General features: G+C 41.6%; 1 protein-coding gene across 4 annotated transcripts in view; it reads right to left on the minus strand.

The window, feature by feature from the left end:
- GOLGA1 (golgin A1) overlaps positions 1-22,117 on the minus strand; it is a 55,353-nt gene that overhangs the window by 27,590 nt on the left and 5,646 nt on the right. For all 4 annotated transcript variants that reach the window (XR_007133302.1, XR_007133303.1, XM_047768376.1 and 1 more), the window contains exons 4-10: positions 18,510-18,600; positions 16,004-16,078; positions 14,953-15,050; positions 13,480-13,512; positions 9,042-9,170; positions 8,598-8,767; positions 8,039-8,150 (exon numbers count right to left, since the gene is read on the minus strand). Coding sequence is in view for 2 of the 4 variants with exons in the window: in XM_047768376.1 (XP_047624332.1) it covers positions 8,039-8,150; positions 8,598-8,767; positions 9,042-9,170; positions 13,480-13,512; positions 14,953-15,050; positions 16,004-16,078; positions 18,510-18,600 (708 nt within the window). In the remaining 2 variants the exon portion in view is untranslated. The remainder of the gene's footprint in view (positions 1-8,038; positions 8,151-8,597; positions 8,768-9,041; positions 9,171-13,479; positions 13,513-14,952; positions 15,051-16,003; positions 16,079-18,509; positions 18,601-22,117) is intronic.

Below are 22,117 nucleotides of genomic sequence, written 5' to 3' on the forward strand. Positions count from 1 at the left end.
TTCCTCGAGGATCATCATGTCTCCATGAAATTCTCTTTCCAATTACATCCTAGCAGAACAAGCAGCCAGGCAATCTTCCCTGAAGACGGAACGTGGAAGATACAAGATCTGAACCCAACAGGATTTGGGTATCTGTTTCAGACTTAGTGCAGCAAGTGGCAAATGCTCCCAATTTAAGCAAGCGACAATCTGGGAAGGAAGAATACTGTTGCCTCTGTGGAATCTAGCTGGGACCCTGAGAAGATGCTCCTCCCTTTTAAAATAACCTAAAATAACCACTACATCGTCATGACCTACTAGCTAAAAGAATGCTCCTCCTCCCACTCTCAACAAGCAGAAGCTTAATCCTATGAAGCCAAAGTCCAACAGGACCTACAGCTTTATCCCAGATGCCAAAAACCAGAAGTAAGTCCACTCAGGAAGCTCCCAGACAGCCCTACGATGACCTACAGAACAATTTGCCCAGAAACGAGGGGCTGGACAAAGCAGTCATGATGCCAATGTAGCTGCCTTAAGGCCAAAGAGAGAGCTTTTGAAACAACCAATGACATTCACCTTGGCTCCCGGCACAGGGACAACAGCTGAACCACAGCAGCACTTTACACCATGGCCCCAGATCAACAGCTGCCCACTATTCATTTCCGCCTATCCCTTTAGCAAAGACGGTAGTGGAGATGGCGGTGGGTTTGGACTAACTTTGTTCCTTTCACTACTGCCAACCTTCAAATGCTGCTCAATGTCAAAGCTGCAGATTCAGGAAGCTTTCAACGCACTCTTGCTTAGTTTCTTAGTGGTCCTCACATCCACCGAGGATGCACATTCTCCACTCCAAAACAAGGTCATACGGCATCATCTCGCTGTGAAGCCCGAACCTCCTCACGCATACTCTGCTTCCTCAGATTCCCTTGCCTTATGCTCTACTGCTCCATCTCAAGGCACAGGCATTCAGGTTTAGCTTGCAACCTGGTCAATTTTCTCCTCAGAATAAGATGTAGCTACTTGGGCCGAAGGTTTTGGGAAGAAGCACTCGCCATTCTGCATTTGCACAGGGGTGACAAGAAATGTAATAGAGGGAAAATTTGAAGAATGGATTAAAGGTCTCAGAATTCAATCAACTTTTATCAAACCTATATGCTGTGTACTGTCTTCTCGGGATATAATCAGCTATAGTTACTGACCCAAAGAAGCACTGGGGCTAGCGGGAGAGATCGATACATACACAATTAATCATAAAACAAAGCAATCATGCTGCAACAGAGGGATATGAGATGTCAGAGGCAGAAGGAGTTCATTGTTTGGAGCAATGAGATCAGGCCTCCTAAGCACAGGTCCAGGTGGAAGGTGAGGGAGAGGAACCAGCCCTCTGGGGAAAGGGCAGCATGAGTAAAGGGGTAAAGAGAAAAGTTCAACATGGCCAGGAGGCTGGGGAAAGAGGAAAGAAGAAGTGAAGACGACCCTCAAGTCTGTGCCTAAGTGAATGGTAACATGATGCAAGGCAGAGAATGCAGGAGGGACAGGGAGTTTGAGAGGAAAGAAAAGCAAACCATTTTCATCATGCTGGCCCATCTTAATGGGTCTCTTACCAATAATGTTGGTAACAGCAATAACTGCACAGCACGGTAGAGGAGCAGCTACAGAATGCAGAGCATGTGCAAGTTCTTCCCACTACTGCTGGTCCTTACACCCAGCCTGCGCCATGTCCAGTTACAGGGAAACTGAAGCTCAGGGACTAGCTAAGGGACTAGCACACATCTTGGTGAGAGATTAGGGGCTCAAACCCAAGCTTAGGGACTAGCTTAGGGACTAGCACACATCTTGGTGAGAGATTAGGGGCTCAAACCCAAGTCTGAACCTTCTTTATCTAAAGCCTCAACTGCTTCTACTATATATCAATATGAACTTGAGAGATATAAGTGACCCTTTCCAGTGAAAACCAAAAGAACAAACAAGTCTTATATAAGTCATTGTGCTGGGTGGAGTCATAAGTTAAAAAAAACAAACCCAAAAAACAAACAAAAAAACCAAAACCACAGCAATGCTGAATATCTAGAAAGACTGAGACCATGTTCCCAGATTTAAAAACTCACATGATAATCAATGCTCTCCAAATGCATCTACAGATTCAATGCAATTCTAATCAATATCCCACCAGGCTTTTTTTTTTTTTTCCTTGGCTATGCCTGCAGCATATGGGAGTTCCTGGGTCAGGGACTGAACCTGTGCCACATTAGCAACCCAAAAAGCCGCTGCAGTGGCAATGCTGGGTCCTTAACCTGCTGCACCACAAGGGAACTTCCCCACCGGGCTTTTTTTTTAAGGAGACTTACGAGCTCTTCTGTGGAAGTGCAACAGGCCAAGGATATTCAAGATACCCCTAAAAAAAACCCAGGTGGGGAGACTTATCAGACACCAGGACTTATCCTAATATTATAATCAGTAAGGTAAATATCACAAATATCACAGTGCATACACCCCAAAGTCTAGGAGTGTTTCCATGTACATTAAGGAAAACTGAATTGTTACAAAGCTGGTGTTGCAGATCAATGAGAGAAGAACAGATTTTTCCATAAACTGTAATAAAACAATTTTAAAAAACAGAATACAAATTCCTAACAACAAAATCATATTTTAGGTAAATATAACCTAAATATATATAATCTTTTTAGGGCCACACCCACATATGGAGGTTCCCAGGCTATGCGTCAAATCTGAGCTTTAGCCACTGGTGTACACGACAGCCACAGCAACGCAGGATCCAAGCCGCATCTGCAACTTACACCACAGCTCATGGCAAGGCCAGATCCTTAACCCACTGAACGAGGCCAGGGATCAAACCTGTGTCCTCATGGATGCTAGTCAGATTTATTTCCACTGAGCTATGATGGGAACTCCACATTTCAGGTATATTAAAGAACTGAATATAAAAGACAAGACAATAAAACTTTCAGATAATAATATAGGAGAATAATGTTATGATTCTGAGTAAGGAGAGATTTGTTTAGAAAGACAAAAGCAAAAGACATGCACCCCTATGTTCACAGCAACACTAGTCACAATAGCCAAGACGTAGAAGAAACCTCAATGTCCACTGACAGATGAACGGCTTAAGAAGATGTGGTATATATATACAATGGAATATTAGCCATAAAAAAAGAACGAAATAGCAACATGGATGCAACTAGAGATTCTCAGACTAAGTGAAGTACTGTAGAAAGACAATTACCGTATGATATAACTTACATGTGGAATCTAGAATATTGCACAAAGGAACCTATGTACAGAACAGAAACACTCACAGATGTAGAGAACAGACTTGTGACTGTCAAGGAGGAGGTGTCAGATGGGGGTTTGGGGTTAACAGATACAAACTATTACATTTAGAAGGGAAAACAACAAGGTCCTACTGAATAGCACAGGGAACTATAATCCAATCTCCTGGGAACATGGAAAAAGAACAAAAAAAAAGAAGGTAGAAGGATCCCTGAGTCACTTTGCTGTACAGCTGAAATTGGCACAACACTGTATATCAACTCTACTTAAAAAAAAACTCCTACAATTAATGAGAAAAAGACAGAAAATGCAACAGAAAATGGGCAGAGGATCTGAACCAGCACCTCACGGAAGAGCGTGAATGACTGATAAACATATGAAAAGATGCCCAACTGCATAAGTAATCTGGGAAAAGCAAATTAAAATCAAACTGGCAAAAATTAAGTTTGACAATATCCCACACTGTCAAGGAAGCAGAGCAAACCCAAATTCTTATATGATGCTGGTAAGGGTATATAAATTACTACACTATTATGAGAAAATTTTGCCACATCTAGGAAAAGTACAAATCTTTTGACCCAAACTGTTCACATCTCAAATATATGCTAGAGTTATATTTTTGTGTAGGAAGACAAAAACTTACAGTAGCCTTATTTGTAAAAGTAAAAAAACCAAAAACACCCTAATGTCCTCTGTCAAAAGGATGGATAAATAAATTCTAGTAAATTCATACCATACTTTAAGAAAAGATTAAATTACAGCGGTCTGTATTCATATGAATATGTCTCAGGAATACAACCTTGAGCACAAAAAGCTAGTTTTAGAAAAATACCTGCAGTATTTCATTTAAGTAATGCTAACACACATGAGAAATGGAAGCAGATACTGCCTAGGGATACTATTATAAAGCAAAGCAAGGGAATGGAATAATTTCTGGATAGCAAAAAGAATGGGATGGAATAGTAAAGACCATTTCTTAACCTGGGGGGTAGTGGCTACATGGTGGTTTATTAGCTTGTTACACTCTTTGTCTTACTTATGTTTTAAAAATATACCCAATTTTTAAAAATCTACCCAATAAGGACAACAAAGAAACTGACTCCAAACCCATCATCTTCATGAGATACCTGTCCTTCCTCCAGTGCTCTCTTAGCCTGATGACTAACAGTTGATTACACCAGAAACCCAGCAATCACTCCTAACAGCTTTTTTTTTTTTTTTTGTCTTTTTGCCATTTCTTGGGCCGCTCCCGCGGCATATGGAGGTTCCAGGCTAGGGGTCTAATTGGAGCTGTAGCCACCGGCCTACGCCAGAGCCACAGTAACTTGGGATCCGAGCCGCGTCTGCGACCTACACCACAGCTCCCGGCAACACCAGATCCTTAACCCACTGAGCAAGGGCAGGGACCGAACCTGCAACCTCATGGTTCCCAGTCGGATTCATTAACCACTGCGCCACGACGGGAACTCCCCTAACAGCTTCTTTATTCCTGTTGCTCTCCTATATTTCTCACACTACCAAGTGGGACTACTTCCTCACTCTTTTTTTCTTTTTTCCTTTCTTTCTTTTTTTTTTTTTGCTTTTTAGGGCTGCATTCACGGCATATGGAAGTTTCCTAGTCTAGGGGTCCAATCGGAGCTACAGCTGCTGACCTACACCACAGCCACAGCAATGCAGGATCCAAGCCGCGCCTGTGACCCACACCATGGCTCACCGCAACACCGGATCCTTAACCCACTGAGTGAGGCCAGGGATCGAACTCACAACCTCATGGTTCCCAGTCGGATTCGCTTCCGATGATGGGAACTCCTCGCCTCCGTTTCCTACCTTTGCCTGCTCCCCAACTATCCTCACCACCACTCTGTCAAAGCCACCATCCGATGCCTGGACAACTGTAAGAACCTCCTAACCGGAGATCCTGTCAACCTTTAAGAGCCAGAGGAATCCTCTTCATTATTCTGTTACCCCTCCAGGCTTCTTCCAGTTCCTTGAAGGTGCTACTCCTTTTACTGCCTTAGACATTCTGGGTTTATTGTCCATGCTATTCCCTATTTCAGATTTTCTGCCAGTACTCCCTTCCCCTACGCCCCAGCTCAGCAGTTCATCTCGGTTCAAGTTCCTCATCTCATCTCTGATCACTTTCTTCAAAGGAAGCGTTCTATGACGCCAACACTAGATCTGATCTGATGCCCTCTTACAGGATCTCACAGCATCCTGTAGTTTTCCTTCACAGCACATCACAATATCTGTAATTGTATATCTAGGTGACTATGGATTTTTAATTTTAATTTTATTGGAGTATAAGTTGACTTACGAAGTGTGTTAGTTTCAGGTGTACAGCAAAGTAAATCAGTTATACGTGTACATACATCCATTCTTTTTCAGATTCCTTTTCCATATGGGTTATTACACAGTACTGAGTAGATCTCCCTGTGCTATACAGTGTATGTTTATTGATTAATGTCTGACTTCCCCTCTAGACTAATTTCCACAAAGGCAAGGTGATAGCTGTTTTGCTCACCCTAGCATTTCTTTACTTTTTCTTTTTAGTAGCACCTTGCAAGCATGGCATATGGAATTTCCCAGAGGGGTAGAATCAGAACTGCAGCTACTGGACTCTGCCACGGCCATGGTAATGCCAGATCCAAGAGGTGTCTGCAACCTACACTGCAGCTCTCGGCAACACTGGATACTTAACCCACTGAGTAAGGCCAGGAATCGAACCCACATCCTCATGGATGTTAGTTGGGTTCTTAATCCACCGAGCCACAATGGGAACTCCCTCACTCTAGTGTTTCTGACACCAAGCACAGAACTTGACATATAATAAAGCTTAAATTATTGATTTATTCATTCATTTATAGTCTTTTTAGGGCCATACTCATGGCATATGGAAGTCCCAGGCCAGGGGTCGAACTGGAGCTATGGTCACCAGCCTATGCCACAGCCACAGCCACACCAGATCCGAACTGCATCCTCAACCTATGCCACAGCTTGTGGCAATGGAGGATTCTTAACCCGCTGAGCAGGGCCAGGATTTGGTAAGTAACCTCATGGATAGTAGCTGGGCTCTAAACCCACTGAGCCACAACAGGAGCTCCCTAAATTATATTTTTAGAATGAATGAGGCAACTTAGTGAGACCAGAGTCTGGAAAATTAGTTTTTCCAATTAAGAAATGGATGGATGGTTCTAACTGATATCAAATGATCCTGGGAGTTCCCATTGTGGCTCAGTGGTAATGAATCCAACTAATATCCATGAGGATGTGGGTTCAATACCTGGCCTTGCTTGGTGGCTTAAGGATCCAGTGTTGCCGTGAGCTTTGGCATAGGTCACAGATGCGGCTAGGATCCTGTGCTGCTGTTGCGTAGGCCGGCAGCGACAGCTCCAATTTGACCCCTAGCCTGGGAACTTCCATGCGTTGCGGGTGCAGCCCTAAAAAGACCAAAAAAAGGTCCTTTGGATCCCAAAGTTTTGTGTCCGTTATTCCCTCTACCCCCATACCCTTAAATGAATTGTGTACCCTTCTGTATTTCCTGCTTCCTAATGATCCTTGAAATTGCAGTTCCTCCAAGAAGAGTTCCTTGACTCCTGCACTGAAAAGGCATTCTCCCTATGGCATATCTTTTGCATTTGAAATACGTACTTCACTTATTTGAGACTTACTGGATTGTGAATATTTGTTTTTTTTGTCACAGGAGGTTTGAGCTCTACAATGAAACAGTAAGCCTTTGAGACAGAACACTACATGTGTCTAGATTTTCAGTGCCTCGAGGGGAGGGACCTTCTATCATAGTCATTCATTTGTGTGAGATCGTTTACGGGGTGCCCCTTGTTGTGAGGCAACAGAGCCCACTAGAACAAGCATGAGCGTTGGAGTAAGACTTGGGTTAGAATTCAGTTCTGTCACTTCCCGTAAAACTTTGACAAGGTATATGACCTCTTTTGGTTTCTATTTAGGTATCTGTAAGAATGCTAATAGCTGGAAGGCATATACAGACTTCTATTGATACAAATGTTACTGTACTGTAATGAGTCTGTAAGTCTCTGTTGCACTTGAGATTAGTGGTTCTTAAGGGAAGAGGATAGGGCTTTTGGGTACCATCAGCTAGGGAATGTTTTGTCACATGAGGGGAAGGGCTGGACTGTCAATGCCTGAAGAATGCTGCTGGCATTCAGAACCCTGGGCCTGCAAAGCTAAATGTTATACAATGCAAGAGATAAATACACAATGCAAATTGCTCTGCTCGAAATAGTGATAAGAAACCCCACTCTATGGTTAATAATAATATTATCATTCACTTTTATATTTTCATAATTTAGCACAGACCTAAAGTAGAAGCGCAAAGAACATATGTCGGCCAAACAAAAAAAAAGAATAGTAATGATATCATTTATATGCTTTTGAACAAACTGGACTTGAGCCAGGTATGTCGGAGGTACAAGCCTGGTCACATCAACCACCACTGTTGTATTTTCTTCTGCTCAAGGTCCATGACATCGCACTTGACATATTGAGAAGGTCAAGTGGTGTCCTTTAAGAGTTCCTGTCAGGACAACACCAATCTCTCCTGTTAAGCAACCCTTGTTCAGCATGTGGCCACTTCCATCTGAACGCAGCCTGCCTAGGCCAGGAACTAGGGCAATGGGGACTTCGTGAGAAACAAGTTTCAGCTGCCACCCTGAGGCAAAAATTTCTAACGGATTTCGTTTTTACTCCATTCATGAACCCTAGGAACCTGGGTCTGTTCGAGTACTCTGCTTACCTTTTGCAAATCAAGGGAAAGCTGCTGAATGAATGCTTGGAGCTCCTGTTCCTTTTGCTCCAGGGCTGTGATCTTATTTTCTGCACCTGTTTTTGAAGCTGTCATATGATCTCTTCATTGAAAGAAAGCAGACAATGAACAAATTTGGATATCTCATCTAAGACACATTCTTCCACAGGAAAAATACAAATGGTTCTTTACATGTCAGGGCTGCAAATATTAGACACGTGAAGATTATCGATGGAGAAGATACCTTGACTCTCTCTGAAGCAGAAGCCCCAAGAGAAAAGGTTCCACCCAGGTTTAAGCAAAAAATCCTGATCTGCCTTCAGCTACCCAACATCTTAGAAACTAAAACAAAATAAACTGCTAAGCAGGTGAAAGGGAGTGAGGGTTGGCGGGGGGGTCCTAAAGCCCTGGGCAGGTAAAGACAAGTCCATTAGACTTGGCAGAACTAAGACTGGAAGGTGCTGCAGTGAGCAACAGGGAAAGATGGGTGGGCTGCAGCCAGAGCTACGCTAACACCGCTTCCCATGGGCCCCACAGACCAAGCAAGAACCTCTGCTCTTCCAGCGTTGAATAGTGTCTCTGCAATTCTTCGAGCTTCTGGCTTAAGTCTGATGACAGCTGATTGGACGTCATCAACTCCTCCTGGGTGCGACTAAGTTCTCTCACTTGTGCCTCCAACTCTTGTTCCATTTTCCCCAAACTTTCTTCTTTTTTTAAAAGCTGATAGAAAGACAGAAAGTTTCACTGGGCCACTACTAAGAAACAGACTTGGACCAATAAAGCAAGCTTTTACAACATTTTTATCAGCTTATGTGCCCAGGAGTTTAAAAGGAAAAAGTAAACACATTTCAAACAGAACTTTTCCATTTTAATAAACTGAAAAACATACAAATATGATTACTATAGAAGATTAGTGAGGTACGTTGATCAGCAGTTAGAGAGTGAATTCAGAGTAACTAAGTATCTCTTCAGGATTTAAAATAAAAATGCGCACCATGTGCTTTACTTTACTTAGTTCTTGCTGCTGGAACCCCTCCAATTCATCCATTTCATCTCTCCTTTGGAAAAGATTCAAACTCTGGTTCTTTATTTCCTGTAACTGAGCTGTCAGAAATCTTTTATCCTGTGTAGAAGAAGATACCAACTCAGACAACTAGGACATTAGAAATCCATATGTGTAAGCAGAAATTTTTTTTTTTTTTTTCCAGCTGCACCCATGGCATACGATCCTCACCCCACTGCGCCAGGCCAGGGAGTGAACCCGTGCCACCAGAGACAACACTGGATCCATAACCTGCTGTGCTACAGCAGAAACTCTTTTTTTTTTTTTTTCTTTTGGCCTTGCTCACTGCATGAACTTCCCAGGACAGAGAGACTCAAGCCACAGCAGTGACAGTGCCAGATCCTGAAATGCTAGGCCACCAGGGAACTCCCCAGAATTTTTTTTTTTTTTTTTTTTTTTTTTGCTTTTCAGGGCCACACCTGCAGCATATGGAAGTTCCCAGATTAGGGGTCAAATCAGAGCCCAGAATTTTTTTTTTTGTCTTTTTGCCATTTCTTGGACCACACCTGTGGCATATGGAGGTTCCCAGGGTAGGGGTCAAATCGGAGCTGTAGCTGCCAGCCTACGCCAGAGCCTACGCCAGAGCCACAGCAACACGGGATCCGAGCCGCGTTAACCCACTGAGCAAGGGCAGGGATCGAACCCGCAACCTCATGGTTCCTAGTCGGATTCATTAACCTCTGCGCCACGACGGGAACTCCAGAGCCCAGAATTTTTAATAAAGGAAAGTCTTAAGGCTGTCTCTTGTCAGTAGCAATTATACATTGATATAGGGAAGCTTTATGGTATTTACTTACAAAGTTATTTACATATACTTTAAGTTAAAAATAAATGTTTTAAATAATAGTTGTGAAAAGAGGAGCAAGAGCAACAATTACTTAACACTTGAAAAGTGCTTAAGTTTGATTAGCAATTCCAGATATCCGTTTTACATGTCTCTTCTCAGGGACATACTGAACTAGCTGAATAACATGAATAACTGGTACAAGACTGAATAATCTTAAAAAATTAGGTTCAGGAGTTCCCGCCGTGGCGCAGTGGTTAATGAATCCGACTAGGAACCATGAGGTTGTGGGTTCGGTCCCTGCCCTTGCTCAGTGGGTTAACGATCCGGCACTGCCGTGAGCTGTGGTGTAGGTTGCAGACGCGGCTCGGATCCCGCGTTGCTGTGGCTCTGGCGTAAGCCGGTGGCTACAGCTCCGATTCAACCCCTAGTCTGGGAATCTCCATATGCCGCGGGAGCGGCCCAAGAAATAGCAACAACAACAACAAAAAAGACAAAAGACAAAAGACAAAAAAAAATTAGGTTCATTTAAGAAGAACTGATTTCACTAAGTTCAGACAGCAAGTCAACAAAAATCAGACATGACCAGTGTCAGCAGGTCACAATTTACTAAATGATAGCTTCTCGAGATTGGTTCCCTTTAGGATGAACCCTGATGTGGCAGTTTCCAATTCTTGGTTGAAGAGAAATTAAAACAGTCTAAAAATAACATTTCTAAAAATCACAGTAGCTTAAAAAACCTTCACAGATGTCTCATTACTCTTTTCTGATCTAAAATGTTTTCCAACCCCTCCTGTGCAGGGTGGGTAGTAGGAAGAGAAAAAAGGCTCTTAATGAACTGAAGTAGATTTAATTTAGTTCAGTCATATATGGATCCCCTTTTACCATAATTTTATTTTGTCTTTTTAGGGCTGCATCTGCAGCCCATGGAAGTTCCTGGGCTAGGGGTCAAATTGGAGCTGTAGGTGCTAGCCTACGCCACAAATGTAGCAAAGCCAGATCCAAGCCACATTTGTGACCTACACATACCACAGCTCATGGCAACGCTGGATCCTTAACCCATGGAGCAAGGGCAAGGATCACACCTGCATCCACATGGATGCGTCGGGCTCGCTACCACTGAGCCACAAGAGGAACACCTACTATAATTTTAAATGATGAAAAAATAGTTCTATGAGAATTTCAACTGTTTATTATCCTTTTTTTTTTTTTTTTTTGGTCTCTTTAATTAGGGCTGCACCCACAGCACATGGAGGTTCCCAGGCTAGGGTCCAATTGGAGCTACAGCTGCCAGCCTACACCACAGCCACAGCCACAGCAATGCCAGATCCCAGCAGCATCTGCAATCTACACCACGGCTCATGGCAACGCTGGATCCTTAACCCACTCAGTGAGGCCAGGGATAGAACCCACAACCTCACGGTTCCCAGACGGATTCGTTTCCACTGCACCACGATGGGAACTCAACTGTTATTATCTTAAGAGTTTCTTTCACGATAAGAAAACTTTAAATCATACCTTCATACTGAAGAAGACCATTATTAACATCATGCTTATATCTATATATCTATATTGAGATTTATATTTTTTTCTTTTTTGGCCACGTCTGGGGAATGCAGAAGTTCTCAGGCCAGGGACTGAACCCAAGACACAGACAGCAGTGACACCAGATCCATAACTGTGGTGCCACAAGAGAACTTCTTAGATACATATTTTTAAACATTAAGTTTCTTAAATAAATACCTTAATAAAGATAACTTGACTTTTCTGTAATTCTTTCACTACATAAGTATGGTTAAGGCATTCTGACAGCTTGATAATTAGATTTCTATAGAATATACAAAGAAAATTGCTGGTTTAACTTGGTGTTTTATCCCAAGAGTGGAGCAATAATAAAATTCATTTCTTTAGGGAATTCCTGTTGTGGCTTAGTGGGTTACAAACCTGACTAGTATCCATGAGGGTGCAGATTTGATTCCTGGCCTCACATAGTGGGTTAAAGATCTGGTGTTGCTCTGACTGTGGTGTAGGCCAGCAGTTGCAGCTCTGATTCAACCCCTAGCCTGGGAACTTCCATATGCTGTGGGTACAGCCCTAAAAAGAAAAAAAAAAATTTGTTTAATAAAATCAATAGTAAATATAATTTACAACTTAAAATATCAATCTAAAGAGAAGCATAGAAGTACTCAATGAAAAGGAATGAATTAGAAAGAGAAGCATAGTAGTACTCAATGAAAAGGAATGAATTAGAAAGTCGCACAATTCAAGTTGAGCAAACTAATGATTATTTTATTTTTACTTCTTATTGATTTATGTACTTATTAGAAAGTCTAAATTTCTTTCTTTCCTTTTTTCTTAGGGCCACACCTGCAGCATACGGAGGTTCCCAGGCTAGGGGTGGAATTGGAGCTGCAGCTGCCGGCCTACACCACAGCCATAGCAACAGGGTATCTGAGACGCGTCTGTGACCTACACCACAGCTCACAGTAAACGCTGGATCCTTAACCCACTGAGCGAGGCCAGGAATTGAACCTGCATCCCCATGGATGCCAGTCAGATTCGTTTCTGCTGAGCCATGATGGGAACTCCTCTTTATTTATTTTTTGGCCATGCCTGTGGCTTGTGGAAGTTCCCAGGGCCAGGGATGGAACCCATGCCACAGCAGCGACCAGACTTGATGCAGTGACAATGCTGGATCTTTCACCCACTGTACTACAGGACCTAGTGATCATTTTAAATTAAAATGTTTTTCTAATTTTAGGTGTGAAATTCCATCTTCCTATTCATGCCTGGGAACCAAGAATACACTGCATGATGTATCTACACAGTTACACAAGCTTTGGTGCTGGAAAAATCAATTGTCCTCATCTGTGTCTAGCCAAGAGGCTCTTCTTACCTGCCGTGAGAAATGCCCTTCTTCCCCACCACCTCCCCAGAAAGTATTCCTAACATTCCCACTGTATCAATCAGGGCCCCAGCAAGAAAAAGACTCAAATTAGTTATTTTGCAGAGAGTCTAATAAGAGGACTTTCCAAAGCTGTTGGTAGGTAAGAAAACCCAAAAGAGATGATGTGTTAGTAACTGTTGGGCATAAAGGGGCAAAGAGATTAAGAGGTTACGAGAAACATAAAGAGAGAAACTATATCAGAAAGTGAACCAAAGGTCCCACAGAAGCTGTGACCTTGGCCATGGGATGCAACCAAATAGAGGGGATCTCACATGACTGGAGAATAAAATTCCTGACCATACTCTTCCACACAGTTCTTTGGTGTCCCCCACCGGCACCTCAATTAGAAGCCAGAGGACAATGGAGCCCTGATGACAAAGTTCCTATCAGCCTTCAGATACACGAAGAAATAGAGGAAAAGGGTAAAGAGTATATGGGGAGGGACAAACAAAATTATCCAGCACACCCATCAAGAGGAAGAAAGACATGAGCTTTCCCAGCCAGCTCTCAATCATCCACTGCTCTGTTTCCGAGAGGAGGTATAGCCGTCAGTGTACTAGGTACCGGAGAAACCATTTTCCAAGCCTCAGAGAAGAAGCCAACATTCCCAGTGAGACAAAAATAAAGATGATACTAACCTTTTCAAGCTGATCCACTTTTTCTGACCATTCCTAAAACAAAACAATAAAAAAGTACAGTTTCCAGGGAAGATTATCAGTGAAACAGAGTTTTCAGAAAACAAATCCCCCTCGCCACCCGCCACAAAGCAACCAATAGACCAAAAAAAATAGAAAATTAAAAAAACAAAAACAAAACATGAGGTTGGCTTAACAGTAGGAAAGCCAAGAGTCCTAAAAGAAGAAATGAACTTTATATAAAATTTTGAGCAAAAATATAAGCCCGTACATTTTTACTAAGCAGAGCATTCAAAGCTGTATCTGCTGTTCTGATGCAGCTTTCAGCTTATCCCTGAGTGTTTTTCCATGAGTACTATTATTATTTCTTGGGAGTGAGTAGCTGGGGCCAGCTGAGTTGGTAACTCTACAACTGATGTTTAAAAATTAATTTACTGAAAAAGAGGTGGCAGGGGAAGTCTTCAGTAATCCCCGATCGTTATTTTCCTTCTCATTTTGACTTTAACAATAGTCTTTATAACAATAGTCTTTAACCCTCGTAAAAGTTAAAGGGGAAAGGATTATGCCCCTTATCCACCAATCACAGAAGAAGGGAAAAAATAACCACAGGTACAAAAGGCTATATGCCCCACTTGCCTACAATCAGGGTCCACCAATTTTAGATTATCTCTTCATTTATATTCATTCATGCCACATTTATTCACTAACTACTGGTGAATGATTTTTTTTTTCTGGCTAGTAAATGTCCAAGAAGACTAATACACACTATAGAACAAACCAACCAACCACATCACCTACTGCAGATGAAATAAATTACATATTTTCTTACATGAAATGTAATAAATTGACCATCCTAATACATCAAAATTACCTTTATAATATTTTGATGCTTATCTTAAATTTAAAATGCCATTGTATAAAAAATACTTTATTGTAATAGCCAGTTATCATTTTATTTCCTTTTTTTTACTGTCATTCATTCAGCGTCTTTCAATGGATGGTTCTAGTGAGATTATAGGAGTTTTTGTAGCCGGCTGGGACTGAAGAAACTTGGGACAGAGGTTGGAAGAACTATGTACCCTCATGGATGACTGCTAGCTTGACAGCATCTTCTCTATTATACGGACAAGTGTTTCGGGACTAAGCTCTCAGACAGGTTTTTGGAAGGCAGAGACCTTTCTCCCTATCTTGGGTTCACCATCAGATTACACATATACTACTTCCCTCTTCATTTTAGGAAGCTACACAGTTTAGAAAATGATACTTCCACATTATGAACACATTTCATGACTGTAACTGTAAAGTTTCTTGACAGTTTACTGTCTTAAGGCCGAATGAAATCTCAAAGAACTTACATAGCATTCCTTTTCTCCTAGGTTATAAATATTTCCTACCAGGTTTATGGCATGATTTTTGAAATCATGTCACTAAGTGAAATCTTTCTTTCAGTCCTGGGCAGTGCCACATATAAAATACCTGGTCCTTTCTGGCTAATGCCAAAGCCAGTCCTTCTGCCATTTTGGCTCTGTTGGCTTGGAATGTCTCATTCTGCTCTTGAAATTTCCGCATGGAAGCTGTTAACAAAGAGGCTCTATTTGAGATACGGAAATATTTCAGAAACAGCATGACAAATAGCCCATGTGATTATTTTATAACTGTCACCTAACAAAAAAGGCCAAGGTCACACATATGAGACTAGGAAAAACCGAATCCAACTTGACTTTCCCAGAATCTCTTGGCTTTTGTAATAAACCACAGTTTTGTTTTAGCTTGTTTCCCATTGTGTTTTGTTTTTTTTTGTTTTTTTTTTTCTGTTATAGTCAAGTATACACATTTAGGAAGAGGCCAAAGAATAAATTTTTAGATGATACAGTGATAAAACACTGAGCTAGGTAGATTGCCAGAAAACACCAATGTTGTTGCTAAATGATGGTTGCTACTATTTTATCCGAATTAAAAACAAAAACAAAAGTCAAAACAAAGCAAAATAAGAAATTCCTTTCTTTCATTTTATTTTCCTTGAAAAAAAAATTAAGTATATATTACATCACAAAAAATAACTTTCTACTTTTTTTAGCATCTATCTTGAACCCAAAGGAGAACATATGATTTAGGATAGACTAAACAAAATCTATGTTCTACTGTTGGAGGACTGTGGATGGAAATTTCCAATTACTGAACACAGCAGCAATGAAGCAATGGCTGAAACCAAAGCCTCTTAATCTAGGTCCAAGGACAAGGGACTAGATTTTAGTGAAATCTAAGGGCAGCCAATAAACCAGTCAACTGGATGGAGAAAAGCTGATACATATAATGACCTTCTCCTACGATGCATGCCCAAAAGGCAACCTAAGTATGAGGTGCATGCTTATAATCAGACAAAATGTTTTACCAACTTAAAAACTATACTACTTATAAAATGAAGATCTGAACTATGATGGACAAACTTAACCATATGCTACTGTTTCATTTCAAAAAACTAAACCCTGGGAAGATTTAATAAAGCAGGAAAAAAAAAAATACGTACAATCCTGGTGTTTTTCTAAGGCAATTTCAAGCTTCTCTTTTATCTTCTGCAAGTTTCGGACCTGTTCAGCATAGTCTTGGGTGAGGAGGATGACGCACATACCAGGAATGGACAAACATCAGGAAAGGAAGTTAATTCAACAAACAAACAAAAAAAAATGAATGAAAATGATGATGATTTTCTCAATCTGAAAACCATTCCTGTTGAGGAAAGCTGGGCAGACAGCCTCCTGTTAACAATGAACAACACAGGCAAACAAGTATAGTACAAACTACCCACAGTGTAAATGGTGAATACAGACAGGCAGATTTGTTAGCCTTGAGAGAGAACAAAAATTGGGCCTGGTCTGGTCATCAGAAATACCCTGCTATGAAGACCAGCACTATCTCATTATTCAGTTTCAAATCCCAGTTTTCACTTTCCTTGCTTGTCTTCGCAGTAGGAGCGATCAAAGGGAATTCAATGAACTCGCTTGGAGTCCATACAACTGAGTGACAGAGATTAGGGCAATAGCAAACATCTCACCACAATACTGCCTTTGCAATAAAAGTTCTTAATTCTCTATAAAAGTCAGCTTCCTTTCTACATAGAACTGAGCTGCCCGTGCCACATTAAAGGTGAAAGTCAGAATCAATTACCTGGGTAGCCAAAGAAGATAGTATGGTATAGTGGAAAAGTGGACAGGCCTTCTTCAAATCCCAGCTCTGAGAGACCTTAGCAAATTACTGACCCTAAGAGTTAGTTTCTTCATTTATGAAATGATACTAACTGTACCTATTTCAAAGGATGTATTAGATAACAAACTAAATATTCCATATCCTTTAATGAAATAATAAACTAAGTGGTTTTGCCTTTTTGGGTTTTTTTTTTTTTTGCCATGCCTGAAGCATGTGTAAGTTCTCAGGCCAGGGAACAAACGCATGCCACAGCAGTGACAATGCTAGATCCTTAACCCACTAGGCCACCAGGGAACTCCAAGATTAATAAACTAGGTGTTTCATATGCCTTAAGCACATGGCACACAGTGCTCAATAAAGGGTAGCTGCTATTCTGGGCGTTATTTTTATTCACACTGAGCCTATAGGTGAATACCCAGGACATAAATGGGCTCAATAAATGTCAATTCTCTTCCCTGTTCCTTCTCTAACATCAGTCAAACCCAAATGATTTAGGAAAGATGCATATTACCTTAGAGCTGACTCCCCAACACTGGACAAATATAAAGTTATTCACCTCTGTTACTGGTATTACTTTCAGGTAGGGGTAACAGGATAAGAACAGTTGAGTTAAAAGCAGATTGTAGTTAAGTGTATGGCCTCTAGCATTAGGCAAATGTGGGTTTGGATCCCAACTCTATCACCCATACTTGTGTAACCTTAATCTCACTAAGTTTTATTAGGCTAGAGTGAGGCAAAATGAGATAATGGACTATCTAACAGCTATGAGTTATACTCTAGACCTTTGATAACTACACAAATATTTCACATACAATTTGGTGAATTTTGTAGTCTACTGCTTTCATGCCAATAAAATGGGCTTAAGGCCAACGGACAAAAACAAACACAGAAGCCATTGACCCCTTCACAGGCTGAAGTTTGCAAAAAGGATCCACTGGCAGAAACCAAAATAAGAACTCACAACTCTATCACAAACATGCCCTACTCAGGCAAATAACATCGTGGGAGTTGTGTAAATCATAACCTGTACACAAAAGACATAATGAGAGTTAACAGCTTCTATACAGGTGTCGCAAGTCAGAAATACCACTGAAGAAGTTCCCACTGTGGCTCAGCGGTAACAAAGCTGACTAGTAACCATGAGTACACGGGTTTGACCCCTGGTCTTGCTCAGTGTGTTAAAGGATCTGGCACTGCTGTGAGCCGTGGTATAGGTCGCAGATGCAGCTCGGATCTGGCATTGCTATGGCTGTGGCGTAGGCCAGTGGCTACAGCTTTGATTCAACCCTTAACCCAGGAACCTCCATATGTTGTGGGTGCAGCCCTAAAAAGACAAGAAAAAAGAAAAGAAAAAAAAAGAAACGAAAAACCAGAGAAGTAGCCCAAAGACCCAGAAGGACACTTACACAGGTGATATGTATCTGTCTCAAGTGGCAACACAGCACCCTTTCTGGTGCTCAGGAATCCACCATCCCCTGTAAATGCTATCCCCTAATCCTCTCCACATGAAAGCAAGCCAGGCTACCACTGGAAAGACGGTTACATCTATTCTACATATATTTTTAATACCTTTTATATCCACTGCTAGAAATCTCAGGAGCAGAAAAACTTAAGTTTTTTTTTTTTTTTTTAAGTTTAAAACTGATTTTTGAATTTACACTATTCAGTACACTAACAACAGAGAGGAAAAAAGGGGGCACAACTTGCTCCTTTTTGCCTAAGAAGATCAAATGTACCAAAATAACTGTAAGGTTATGCTATTTTATAGGGAGAGAGGGTCAGGCAAGGCAAGGTTCCTTTGTTTGCTTCTTATGAATTCTTAGACATACCAGAAAGTCTGGCCTCTAATTTCCGTATCTGTTCATTCCTCCTCAAAAGCTGGGATGAAAGATCTTCTCTGGAGCTGCTTCCATCAGAAGCCTGTTGAGACAGATATAAGAGGCTGCAGTCAGAGGTGGGTTTTCAATATGGCATGAGACCATAGTCCTCAACCAGAAAATGACAACTCATTTATTTATTCATTTATTTTGCTTTTTAGGGTCACAACCAGAAAATGACAACTCATTTATTTATTCATTTATTTTGCTTTTTAGGGTCACATTTTAAGAGGCTGCAGTCAGAGGTGGGTTTTCAATATGGCATGAGACCATAGTCCTCAACCAGAAAATGACAACTCATTTATTTATTCATTTATTTTGCTTTTTAGGGCACACGGAGGTTCCCAGGCTAGGGGTCCAATCCCAGTTGGAGCTACAGCTGCCGGCCTATGCCACAGCCACAGCAACTCGGGATCCGAGCTGTGTCTGCAACCTACGCCACAGCTCACGGCGATGCCAGATCCTCAACCAACTAAGCGAGGCCAGGGATCAAACGTGCAACCTCATGGTTCCTAGCTGGATTCATTTCTGCTGTGCCATGACAGGAACTCCAACAACTCTTATTTTAAGTAAGACTACCTCCATCTATAATGTGAAGGAGATACAATATGCAAAAAAGACGATCTGTGTGTGTGTACATGTTATTGGAATACATAGGGACAAACAAATCCAATCTGATCATATTATGCCAGTACAAAAAATACATTTTCAGATAAAGAAGTAAATCCCTGGAGTTCCTGTCATGGCTCAGTGGTTAACGAACCCGACTACTATCCATGAGGACACAGGTTTGATCCCTGGCCTCACTCAGTGGGTTAAGGATCTAGAGTTGCTGTGAACTGTGGTATAGGTCGCAGATGTGGCTTGGATCCTGTGTTGCTGTGGCCGTGGTGTAGGCCAGCACCTACAGCCCCAATGCAACCCCTAGCCTGGGGAACTCCATATGCTGTGGGTGCATCCGTTAAAAAAAAAAATAAATCCTTTAATTTTCCAAAGGTAAAATCCTGGGGTAAAAGGAAGAAGGTTCTTTAGCAAGGGATAAAAGGCTGGATGGTCTATGACAAAGATTCTATCACTGACACTGATAAAAATTCCATTATCTTCATCTATAAAGCAAAGGGATATCAATTTATAGCTCTAAAATGCATGAAAAACATTAGCAGATAATATACATTTGATAAATCAATATATTAATGAGAATCAATTTTCCCCAACAACCTACATTATCTTAAAACAAATGGACAGTACTATTACTTTAGGCACTGCTTACTATTGCTTGTAAATAAATCACTTTATCCTTCCACTTTTTTTTTTTGTCTTTTTGTTGTTGCTATTTCTTGGGCCGCTCCCGAGGCATATGGAGGTTCCTGGCCTACGCCAGAGCCACAGCAACATGGGATCCGAGCCGTGTCTGCGACCTACACCACAGCTCACGGCAACGCCGGATCGTTAACCCACTGAGCAAGGGCAGGGACCGAACCTGCAATCTCATGGTTCCTAGTCGGATTTGTTAACCACTGCGCCACAACGGGAACTCCTATCCTTCCACTTTTTATTATAAAATTTTAAAAATACAGAATAGTAGGGAAAATAGTTTAATGAACATTCTCTCACTTTAATGACTGATGATTTTTCCCATCTTGCGTCATTAATTTTTATTTTATTATAGTACTTTTTATTCTATATTTTTCATTTTTTAATTTTAAATGAGAATTGCAACAATTTTTAATGTTTATTTATTAAGCTTTTTAGGGCTGCACCTGCAGCATATGGAGGTTCCCAGGCTACGGGTCAAATTGGAGCTACGGCTGCCGGCCTATTCCACGGCCACAGCAATGCAGGATCGGAGCCAGGTCTGTGCCCTACACCACAGCTCACAGCAATGCCAGATCCTTTACCCACTGAGCAAGGCCAGGGATCGAACCCGCAACCTCATGATTCCTAGTCGTATTCATTTCCACAGCACCAGGATGGGAACTCCACTTTTTTTTTTTTCCCCCTTACTACAGTCACACCGGTGGCATGTGGAAGTTCCTAGGCTAGGGGTTGAATCAGAACTGCAGATGCCTACACCACAGCCACAGCAAGGTGGATCCGGGTTGCGTTTTGACCTACACCACAGCTCACTGCAACAGTGAATCTCTGACCCACCGAGTGAGGCCAGGGATTGAACCTATGTCCTCATGGATACTAGTCAGGTTCATTACCACTGAGCGACAACCGGAACTCCACTGTAGTATAGTATAGTGGAGTAAATATAGTAAATAGTATAGTAAAGGCAGAAATCATGACATTTCACCCTAATTTTTTTTTTTGTCTTTTTGCCATTTCTTGGGCCGCTCCTGTGGCATATGGAGGTTCCAGGCTAGGGGTCTAATCGGAGCTGTAGCTGCCAGCCTACACCAGAGCCACAGCAACGCAGGATCCGAGCCACGTCTGCGACCTACACCACAGCTCATGGCAACGCCGGATCCTTAACCCACTGAGCAAGGGCAGGGACCGAACCCACAACCTCATGGTTCCTAGTCGGATTCGTTAACCACTGCGCCACGACGGGAACTCCCCTCACCCTAAATATTTTGATAAACATTTCTAAAATATAAGGACATTTTCTTTTACAGCCACAATACCATTATTATCCCTAACAAAATTGAAAATAATAATATCTAACGGTCCATCTTCAGCCTTCCCCATTTATTATCAAAATGTCTCTAAAGATCATTGAACAACTCTAAATATTCATCTACCCACTTAGCCACTTGTTCATTCAACATTTACCGAGATTCAGTATAGGGGTTAAAAGGGAGTCTCTGGAGGCAGAAGGCCGAGGTTAAATTCTCAACTTCGCCACTTATAAACTATAAGAACTTGGACCAGTTAATCTCTCTGTGCATTGGTTTCCTCACATGCAAAATGTGCTAACAAAAATAATCTACCTCACAGAGCTGTGATGAGGATTAATCAAAAATTGTCAGGTCTCTAAAACAGAGCCTGGTGCATAAGCAGTTTTAATACATATCATCTATCAGTTATAGAAGTTACTATTACTAGCGTTAGGGCTGAGATCTATTTTTAGCATTGCGCTGAGCACTGGAAGTAGTGATGAAACAGAGGCCCCTCTAAAACAGCGAGAGGAGTTTTCTTGTGGCACAGTGGGTTAAGGATCCACTCTTGTCCCTTCTATGGCTCAGGTCACTGCTGTGGCGTGGGTTTGATCCCTGGTTGGGGAAGTTCTGCATGCAGTGGGAGTGGCCAAAATAAATAGTTAAATAAAACAGCAGTAACTGCAACAACTAATTATGAAGGGCTTTTAAAGAGCCAGACATTATACTAAGTGTTTTACATAATATGCATAAAAGGGTTAACAGTGCAGTCCTGAAACTGCTATCTTTTGGAAGGCCTACTTGTAAGGTGAGCCCCTGGCTGGCCTATGGGAACTTAGATTTTATAAGGGTTCCTTCCCATCATTCCTGATAAGAATGGCTCACGGTACCTAAACTGTGCAAAAATATATGGTTTATGCTGAATACCTGTTTTCCCTCTGGGAGCCTAAAATTTCG

This window comes from Phacochoerus africanus, chromosome 2 (genome assembly GCF_016906955.1).
Source record: "Phacochoerus africanus isolate WHEZ1 chromosome 2, ROS_Pafr_v1, whole genome shotgun sequence".
Taxonomy (NCBI): domain Eukaryota; kingdom Metazoa; phylum Chordata; class Mammalia; order Artiodactyla; family Suidae; genus Phacochoerus; species Phacochoerus africanus.